The sequence below is a fragment of the Cotesia typhae genome, unplaced genomic scaffold (genome assembly GCF_013202065.1).
Source record: "Cotesia typhae breed Kobodo isofemale line unplaced genomic scaffold, CoteBio_Ctyphae contig_5, whole genome shotgun sequence".
NCBI classification, from domain to species: Eukaryota; Metazoa; Arthropoda; class Insecta; order Hymenoptera; family Braconidae; genus Cotesia; species Cotesia typhae.
The window spans coordinates 4745001-4755460 of record NW_027423757.1 but is presented as its reverse complement, the minus strand read 5'-3'; the positions used below and the strand labels follow the sequence as shown (position 1 = coordinate 4755460).

At 34.3% G+C, this 10460-nt stretch overlaps 1 protein-coding gene across 5 annotated transcripts in view; it reads right to left on the bottom strand.

Moving 5' to 3' along the window:
• Nucleotides 1–457: 457 nt before the first annotated feature.
• LOC141530696 (nephrin) overlaps nucleotides 458–10460 on the bottom strand; it is a 194394-nt gene continuing 184391 nt past the window's right edge. For 3 of the 5 annotated variants that reach the window (XM_074247966.1, XM_074247965.1, XM_074247967.1), the window contains 5 exons: nucleotides 9761–10060; nucleotides 5861–6160; nucleotides 4149–4430; nucleotides 3094–3257; nucleotides 458–2115 (listed from right to left, as the gene is read on the bottom strand). In XM_074247966.1, coding sequence (XP_074104067.1) covers nucleotides 1714–2115; nucleotides 3094–3257; nucleotides 4149–4430; nucleotides 5861–6160; nucleotides 9761–10060 — 1448 coding nt within the window. In that variant the 3' untranslated portion in view covers nucleotides 458–1713. The remainder of the gene's footprint in view (nucleotides 2116–3093; nucleotides 3258–4148; nucleotides 4431–5860; nucleotides 6161–9760; nucleotides 10061–10460) is intronic. The other 2 variants (XM_074247962.1, XM_074247964.1) reach the window with 2 other exon arrangements.

Genomic DNA, 10460 nt, shown 5'->3' with positions numbered 1-10460 from the left:
TGAGGCTGGAAACCCGTTGTCGTTAATATAACCAATGCGCGTGCTTCAATGCCTTTCAAATTGTGTCAACCCTTTTTTTTTTTTTTTTTTTTTTTTTACCGAACACAACAGATTCGACAGTACCACCGAAAATTTGCTTTAATATTTTTTATTTAATTATGATACAGAGTATTTCAACTGACAATACAAAATATCGATATAAAAAAATTAACTTTTTAATGTACAAAAAAATATTGTTTATTGAGTATTAGAAAAAGGTTTTTTTTAGTTAGTTTAATATGATAACAAATTTTCAATTCAATGCATACTTTATTCATTCATACAAAATAAATCATAAAGTCATAACTAAATATATGTTTAACATACGTTTTTTTATTTTTTATATGAGACGTTTACATTATTATAGTTAGAACTATCAATTAATTTATTGTTATCATGTATCAATATTATTGTTGTTATTGTATTAATAACAATAGTAATTATTATTTTTTTAATATTTTAACATTCTCTCAGTTGTTATTTATTTTTTATCAATAATTATTAACGTAATATTCTAACTACTTAATAATCTCTTTCTTAGTTAATAAATCTTAATGAGTTATACTCTGAAAAAATATCGTTACTGTACATAAAAACTATATTACAGTCAAAGTGACAGCTTATTAAAACCGTCAATTATTATTATAATTATTTTATCTTAAAACTCCTAATGTAATTTTTTATCCAGAATTTAAAAAATTCCGACATCCCATTTGTCATTCAATTAAATTTATATTAATATTTAATTCACTAAATTTAAAATGAGCTTTATCCTTCTAATTTAATCTTTCTCAGTATGGTAATTTCATTATCATTATAATTTGTAAGTCAATTTAATTAACTCATTAATTACTAAACGAGATTAGTCTTTTGAAAGTGTCAAATAACGTTATCAATTTATTTAAACTGTCAGTATTTACAAATAAATTTACAAATGCGATCCGGTCGCATTTACCTGCAGCATTTATTATAAAACCGCTTTGTTAGTATTTACACTTATTAATTATTATTCTATTATTATCGTCTATATTATAGTTTTTATTATTAATTAATCAATTAGTTATTTTCGTTATTCAGTTTTAATTTTATTAAATTATTTTATGATTATTATACTATAGAACGCATTCATAAAAGCAGTCTCATCTTACCTGTCATGACAAAGTCTTTATTTTAAATTTATATTTATTTGTGTCGTAACAAAACTTTAGAATAATTTTATTGTTTCGTTTTAAATTTATCGTAATATAATAATTGTAAAAAAATAAAGCACAAATCCCGAATAAAAACGACAGACAAAATAAAAAAAAATTAGAATAAAAATAGCTTTGAGTCTGTACTGAGAAATGTTAAATAAATGGTACTGGTGTGTTTATAAAGAAATACTTGGTATATTACCGATCGATATGTGATTGCTGAACAAAGCATTGTAAATATTACATACAAGTTCTATTTCGTCGTCATTCTAAATTGAATTATTGTTTGTTCGTCCATTATGTTTATTTATTCACATACTTTTTTTATTATCGATTTACAAAACCATGCAATTTCATCGACTCATACCCTATGAAACGAAAAAAAAAACTTTAAAAATCAAATCATAATATAATAATTACATCGACGTCGCTACGATTAGACGTAATACTCGTTTATGTCGAGCGCGTCGGATTCGCGCCCCTATACGCAGCTCTCTTGAGTAGAGATCAGTGGTGTGCGTACGGTAACGACTTCACGGGGATGATGGTGCTGCTTAGTGCCTATTGTCGCGATACTACTATTGGAATCTTGCAGCAGAGGACTGCTGATTTGATTTATTTTGTTTGGCTGACAAATTTGGTCTATTTTCGGGGGTCGCGCGTTGTGGTCTATACACGCATATACGGTGGCTTCTTTTATGTAAGGTTTACCCCCGATTAGCACTCCTCCGCCGCTCCCGACTCCGCTGCCGCCGTTACTCCCACCGAATCCACCGATACCCGACAGGCTGCCGCTCAAACACGTGAGTTTTGATTCCACCGTTGTTGATAGGGTCGTTGGTCGGGCTAGACACAACTCGGCATATGTAACTTCCCCTGTTAGCTATAACAAATTTATAAAAATAATTGACTTGATTAAATTGAAGATCTTTTACTTTTGTATTACAAATTAACGTAGTCTAATGAAAAGAAGGAATTGACATGATAGAATATTAAATTTGTAATGATAAATTTTACCTTTCTATTTACAAAATTTAATTTCGTGTTTTTATTTGTTTTATACTTGATGTCACTTTTTTTGATTTTTATAACAATTAAATTATTATAAAAATTCCTGAAATTTTAAGATGTTTGGTAATTTCAGAATAACAAAATTAAAACTTCTGTTAATTGTTTAGCATTATAATTCCGTTTACTTTTGGCAATAAAATTGTATAATTTAATTTTTTCGATCAATCGATGATTTTATTTTTCAAAGCTTATTACACATAAAAGATTTTGAAAAAAAAAAAAAAAAATTTTATTTATAATAATAAACAATAAAAAAAAAAAATAGTTATCGTATAATAAATTTGATACAACAATTTTTCATTGTGTTAGCCAAAAATAGGTGGAACTGTGATCGCCCTAAAACCACTTTACAAGATGAGTTTAAAGTACGGGTCAAATTTCATTGTTCTAAATTTTTTGCTTAAAAAAGTGAAAGACATACGATGTAAAACAAAAATTAGGGATTTTAATTAAAAAAGCTTTGCCGGTGATAAATATCGACGAATGAATAATAGAATAATAGATGAGTGAAAATATAAAATATTCATTGAATGTGTATAAAATTAATGACATCAAATTGTCAAAGTGCTTAATGTAATGAATAATGAAATATCGAAAGCTTTGTTGAATAATTAAATTATATAAGTATGTTTTTATTCCCAACTCCTTTGTCCATTATTATATGTAAGTTCAAACTGACGGTAGTATAATCAGCTAAAGTGCAATTAAATTGAATCGTAAATGTTAATAGAGATTGTTAGATGCTAATAAAAATAATAATAATAATACTTATACAAGAATTTAAACTTACCGGCAAAGTGGGATAATTCGTATAATCGTTATGCGAATAAGTATTAAGAGTCTGAAGATGATTCGTCTGTTGTATAGGCAGTGAAGTGGTAGAAATTTCATCGGGAGTTGGTTGAGCAGCTAATGGAGTACCAGCTGTTGAGCCAGTTAATTGGTAATCTGAATCTTCCAATTAACAATAGCAGAGAAAAAATAACAGAAAGAATATTATATGATACGCTGTTGCGTTAAATTTAATTCCGGAGTAAAGTATATTCAATATAAGTACATAGGGAAGACTAATACGGGAATGATTGCTTATTATTACTTAGTGCTTATTAATATTAAATTACGGTAATGGAGCCGACTTTGTCCTGCTTATTTAGGTCAAATTCTGATATTCTTAATCTTCATTAATATTGTTCTTTCCAAAAAATTTACAATAAAGTCAATTTTATTGGATTACAGTCTCGAAGTTTGGTATACAAAAGCAAGCTCATCTATATATACCTACATAGAAGGGAAATTATTTAAGATGTTCAGCTTACGTGACTTTAATATTTAATAGTCTATTGTGTTGCACAAAGCACTAAAAATAGCTAGTGAATTTGAAAGTTTTTAGTTCAATTAAATGCATTATCAATATCTAGCTCCGGGTTGTAATAAAATGCGTTTTTTTTTTTATGTTACGGAAAATCTTCCAATTGAATAAAAAAATTTTTTATTTTTTGAGAAATGTAAAAATTAATTAAATTCTCAAAAATTTTTGTAATGAAATTTTTTAGATTCGTAATTTTAAAAAAAATTAATAATTCAAAAATTTCATGAACATATTTTGAAAAAGATTAATAATCAAAAAATTTAATTAATGCATTTTTCAAAACAATAAATAATTTTAAAAAATTGATTTAAGCATTTCTAAAATTTTGATGAATTATGATTATTTATTTTATTTTAAATGAAAAAAGAAAAATTTTCAAATGAAATATTTTGCAACTCTGACTTTAAAGTTTTCAAGTCTCCCCTATATTTATAAAAAAAAAAAAAAAAAAAAAAAAACAATATAATTTTCTATACCTTTATTCGTTGGAACAACGTCTGGATTCCGATCATCAGTGTCGTACAAGTCTTCCGAGCTGGACGCGGTCGCCTTTTTCAGCGGCAAATCACCAGGTCTGTGAGCTCGTCTGTCACTACGAATTTTCAACGCTCCCAGAATGACAATTGTGATGATCAGCAGCGCCGCTACAAGCCCAATAAGCACTCCGAGTAGCGGTGTTATCTCGAACGGCACCTGGGTACCTGAGGACAAAACGCGCACTACTCTCGTGCAATTACCCCTCGTGTAAACAGGATCATCTTAAAAGGTTAAATGAAATATTTATTTTGAATTATTCAAAAATTGTTGCAAGTATATACTTTGTGGTACTTGTGTACTAACGATCTGATTACTTTTGAAACATTAAGTAAGAGTGAGTGTTTGTCTATATAATATAATATAATATAATACTGTCGTTTTACTCGTAAAAGCTTAAAAAAGCCTTTGGTGATCTATACTTATACTGCAGGCAGGACTTTTATCCTATCTTTTAGTTCTTATGAGCCGTATTTTTACTTTTTCGTGTTTCGGACGCTTGCTTCGGAAAACTCTATAACGTACAAGATATTAAGGCTTTTGTCGTCATGAGCCTGGAGTGCAGATTAATTTTTAATCGCGGCACAAGTACACTAAGATGCCATTCTGATGAATGAAGTTCTTTAACGTTCGTTCGAAGTCGTGTCTCGGGTAATAGCTCCACTTATTTTTTTGTTCTAAGATATGAGTTGTAGTTTAAAATAATGACAATAATAATGAAAGGAAAATAAAGAAATTACAAGATTAATAAGGTCAAGTTTTATTCGATTTTTAAAATTTATTATTTTTTACTTTTATTATTATTGTCATTAATAAAACAACTAAGTAAATGAATATGTAAATCCGTGTACATTATTTTTCTCTATACTTGAATGGGGTAGATTTATATGAGCAACTTTTTAAAGAAATTAAAATAATAATTACTTTTGATATTTATTCATGTAAATATCACGTGTGTAGTGTCAAAGTGGGGTGTGTTGGTAAAGTATACAGTATTATGTTTTGAGACCAGGATAACTAAAATTGAGTAATTCGTAATTAGTTTTGTCGATAAGTTCATAATTAAATTAATAAGAAATTGGGTCAGAGCGGTAGTTGAAGGTTCGTGAGCTTGGAAAATTTAGTTCTCTATTGCAACTATCTGAAATATTTATAAGGATAAATTTCTCTAATTGTTTTCTAGAATATTAAATAATTTGATGATTTTTAAAGCTTACTAATATTGGATGAAAATTTCAATGTAAATCATTATTATTATTTAATTAGAGTGCTTTATGATCGAAAAATTTTTTTCGCTTTCTTCCTGCAACTATTTTTATTATAATACGTTTATTATTTCATAAAATAATCGATTTTATGTAATAGAAATAAAAAAAAATTATTAAAATAGGCTAATCAAAATTTTGTCACTTTAAATCTCAGTAACGTAAGAAAAAATCTATAATCCAAATTATTATTATTGTTATTATTTGTTATTATTATAAACTTGTTAGAATACAGTAGATAGACGCATCAGAACAAAATAGAGCATTTAATTCGTATAAAAAAAATTCTATTCGCGAAAAAATTTTAAAAAACTTTGTTATCAAACATTAGCTTTTTCCTGTTAATTCTAATAAAGAATATCGTATTGAGAAGGATAAGTGAGGCTTACCAGTCTGCTTTTCAGCGATTTTCAAAGTAAACCCTTCGAGTTTAATGGCTTCACTTCGGCCTTTAGAGTTGTAGGCATATAGCTTCATCATAAGCACCTTGTCCGGTTCTAAGTTTAGAACAGTGAAGGATGCGTTCTCCCGACTAGTTATGTTGGCTTGGAGCATACCCATATGTTGATCGTAGACCTCCAGGAGAAAATTCTGGGGCTGGCCACCGTCGAAACCCGCAGAACACTCCACGGATAACGAGTCTGTTGTTTGATTCGTCAAAGTGCAGTTGTACGGCGCTTCCGGTTTACCTGAGGAAAGTTTAAAAATTTTCTTGTGTTGAGATAAAATACAGTGATAACAATAACAATAATAACAATAATAACAATAATAATAATAATAATAATAATAATAATAATAATAATAATAATAATAATAATAATAATAATAATAATAATAATAATAATAATAATAATAATAATAATAATAATAATAATAATAATAATAATAATAATAATAAAGGACAACGACAACCTCTTTACAGGTCGACAAGTGAGCATCTCCAAAAAGATGTCTCACTCAAAACAACAGCTCGACACGGTGAACGAAGATCTCCCCACACAGCTTCAAGAGGACTCCACTCTGCTCACTGTCAACCAAGTTGTTTACGGTGCCGCGGCTTCGCTTCTGCCGATAGAGAGAAGACATTCTCTCTCCTTCGAGGCGAAGTTGAAGCTGCGCATCGCTCAACTTGGACACAAAATTGACATTTCTCGGAAACAAGTCTCCCGCATTCAGTGTGTGATAGAGTATGTTAGTACTTAAAGACCATACACGCCAAAAGTTCGTCACCTGGCGGCAGAACTTCGAAGGCGACATCACACACTGAACAAGAGTACTCTTCTTATCATCAAAGAAGAGTCTCTTAACAGGTTGCGGGCTCTGGTGGCTTCCAAAAAGTCACTAGAGAAAAGGCTGAAGCGGTTGATTGACAACTCTTTGTTTCGATCCAACCCTTCACGCTTTCTGTCACCTAAGACCGCTGTTCCCGAGAATTATCCATCATCTGAGCGAGTGGAAGCCTTTTGGAGTGAATTGTACGGAGATCAACCAAACGTGAACCCGGATACTCCAGCTCTGCACGACTTCGAGGCATTCTGTCGAGAACACCGACGGCAGGATATCGCCGAAGAGAGCCCTGCAGTCAGTGTGGAAGAGGTTCGTATAGCCCTGAATGGCAGCAAGAACTGGGCTGCCCCGGGTCCAGATGGCATAAACATCTTCTGGTGGAAGAAATTTTCTTCTACACATGCTCATCTGGCCCGGATTTTTACATCATACATTCAGGGTGACGAACCAATTCCAGACTGGCTGGTAGAAAGGCGAACCGTACTCATCCCTAAAAAGGGTGACTTGTCCGACCCGAAGAACTACAGGCCTATCACTTGCTTGAATGCGGTTTACAAGATTTTTACAAAAATCTTAAATAACCGTATCTTGCAGGAGATAGAGCCTGTGTGGCAACAGATATACGAACAACGTGGCAGTAAACAGGGCGTGTCAGGTTGCAAGATCAACTTGTTGGTAGATAGATGCGTCATTCAAGACGCAATCTACTACCAACGCAACCTGTCCATAGCCTGGATTGACTACCGTAAGGCATTTGACTCAACTTCACATGAGTTGATTCTCTATCTGCTCAAATGCCTCGGAATCAATCGCCAAACAGTGGGATGCATACAACGTACGATGCAGCTCTGGCGAACGCGTTTTCACATAGGAAGTGGAAATGCATTGCACGTAACCAGAGCTGTTCAGTACAAGAGAGGCGTCTTTCAGGGAGATTCTCTGAGCCCTCTGTTGTTTTGCATCTCATTGCTGCCAATATCTGTTGTCCTCCGACAAACTCGTGGGTACTCTGCGGGGCCACCGAGTGATCGAGTATACTCGATCACTCACCAACTGTTTATGGATGATCTAAAGATATACAGTGCCAACAAAGATCATCTACAAACGGCCCTCAACATCGTAGCAGAGTACACACGAGATGTCGGAATGTCTTTTGGGTTGGACAAGTGTGCGGTCGTACACCTGGCGAAGGGTAAGTGCTCTGATACGGGTGGAGATGTCGAATTAGTGGATGGGAGCGTCTTAAGAGAATTAGACGCCGGAGAGTTGTACAGATATCTAGGGATTGAAGAGCGGCGAATGTATGCCGTCTCTGAAGTCCGAACAACTCTTCGCAGCGAGTATGTTAGGAGACTCCGGAAGATCTGGTCATCAGAACTTTCCGGCAAGAACAAAGTCTCAGCTACTAACATGCTCGCTGTCCCGGTCCTACTTTACTCTTTTGGGGTCCTGAAATGGCCTCGAAATGAGTTGAAAGATCTCGACATCAAAACCCGTAAAGTCATCAATATGAATCAGAGCATGCACCCTAACTCATCAGTCGCCAGGATGTACCTCTCCCGGAACATCGGAGGAAGAGGATTGCAGAGCTTGGAGCGGCTTCACGATCGTTTGGTTCTGGGTTTAACATACGAGGTTGCCAATTTCACAGCAGACGAAGACGACTTCCTGATGCAATTTGTTCACAGTCATGAAAATGCGCGGAAGGGATCGTTCTTGTATAAGGCAGCAATCTACGCGGCAAATACCTTAGGTCTCGGAGAAATAAACGCTCTCATTGAACTTCCGAAAAAGGAGTTCAAGAGCGTCGTCAGGATAGCCGAGGAGAAAAAACTCCTCGGTGAACACATGGACAAGTCCATGCACAGCGTGTATTTCAAACACGTCCGTGACCATGGCTTGTCCACCCAGCTGACATTCTCCTTCTTGAAGTCAGCTGGCCTGATGTCCGAGACCGAAGGGTTTATATTTGCCTGCCAAGATGGTGTTATCAACACTCTCGAATACCGTAGCAAGGTGCTCCAGGCGCAGCTTCCGGACACGTCCTGTCGGACGTGTAAACAACATCCGGAGACGCTGATGCACCTTTTGTCGGCATGTCTTGTGCTGGCAAGAGGTGCCTACATACAGCGTCACAATGCTGCCCTGCGAGTACTCTATTATCATCTCAGATATAGCTACGGTATCGATGAGACACCAGTGCTGCCTTATCTGCCAGGAGATATTCCGCAGGTTGTTGAGAATGACAGTTCCAAAATTGATTGGAACATACCATTCGCAACAACCCGGCGGATTGACCACAACAAACCTGATATTGTGCTCTTCGACAAGGCTACTCGTGACATTTATGTCATTGAGTTTTCGGCCCCAGCCGAATACAATATCTCGGCCAAAGAAGAGCACAAACACCAGATATATCAGGATCTCCTGTTTGAAATTGGCAAACTCTACCCAGGTTACCGTGTCAAGCTCGTCGTTTTGGTTGTCGGCGTCCTTGGAGGGATGGAACAGTCTTTTGTGTCTTCACTTGCGAAGATACCGGCTTGCAGTTCAGCAGCCGTGTCTCTAGCAGTGCGGATGCAAAAGGCTGTCATTTTGGGATCCCTGCGTCTACTTAGGCAAATGAATTTGGCCTGCTGCACTCACTAACCGCCTTGTTGTGCGGAGTGGTGCAGCAGTAATGGATGGCGCTCAGGCTGGGCCCTCGGAGAGTCGGACTCCGGGGAAAACCCCCCTGAGCAATTAATAACAAATAATAATAATAATAATAATAATAATAATAATAATAATAATAATAATAATAATAATAATAATAATAATAATAATAATAATAATAATAATAATAAAACAATAAAAATGGAATAAATTCATCGGACAGCTGAAATACTTAAACGTCTACCGGTGATGGAATCGCAGGGATTTTTTAAGCTAAAGTGCAAGCGCTGATGTATGTGATGCATTCATAGGTGGATATCTGTATGGGTGTTTATGTAGTACAATACCTGCCGGTATGATGTGAAATATGCAGGCGTTCATCTGCTGGCCCGCTGTATTGCTTGCCCAACACAACACCGTACCATAGTCCATTTCAGTGACGGGCTTATATGTGAGCACACTCTGTGTATGACGGGTTGAATTCCTGTAACGTGCCTGCGGCACATCTACCATTTCCTCGGTGTTGTTGAATGCCCAACGAAAGTTGTTTGGTGGTGGGTAAGCTTCCACTCGGCAGGCAACCTTCGCCTCTTCGAGTCGTGCCACACCGTAGATTCGTTTCTGATCTGGTATGCAGATTGGTTTATCTACACATAAAAATAAAGATAAAAGTTAAATTTAATTTCTTAAAACAAATCAAATAAATAAATAAATTATTTTTTTTTACACGTTATTTTTCCTGACACACACTCACGGCTTTTATTAGCTTTGAATTTGTCTTTAATTTAATAATTCGATTTAATGAGCAAATTTTACTAACTGTACGAAGAAATTTAATTGTATAAGTAGTGCTCTAGTCATATTTAGATGAAAAAATTCAGTTTATTAATTGAATTCGCGGGCTTATCGATTCATTTTTCTTTTAATTAAATTACTACTATATCCGGGATGAAATACACTAAAAATTGAACCAGGACGATTGAATTATAATTAATAAAATGTCACTCATTTCTACTAGGGTCATATTACAAGTCTTCTGTGTCATAT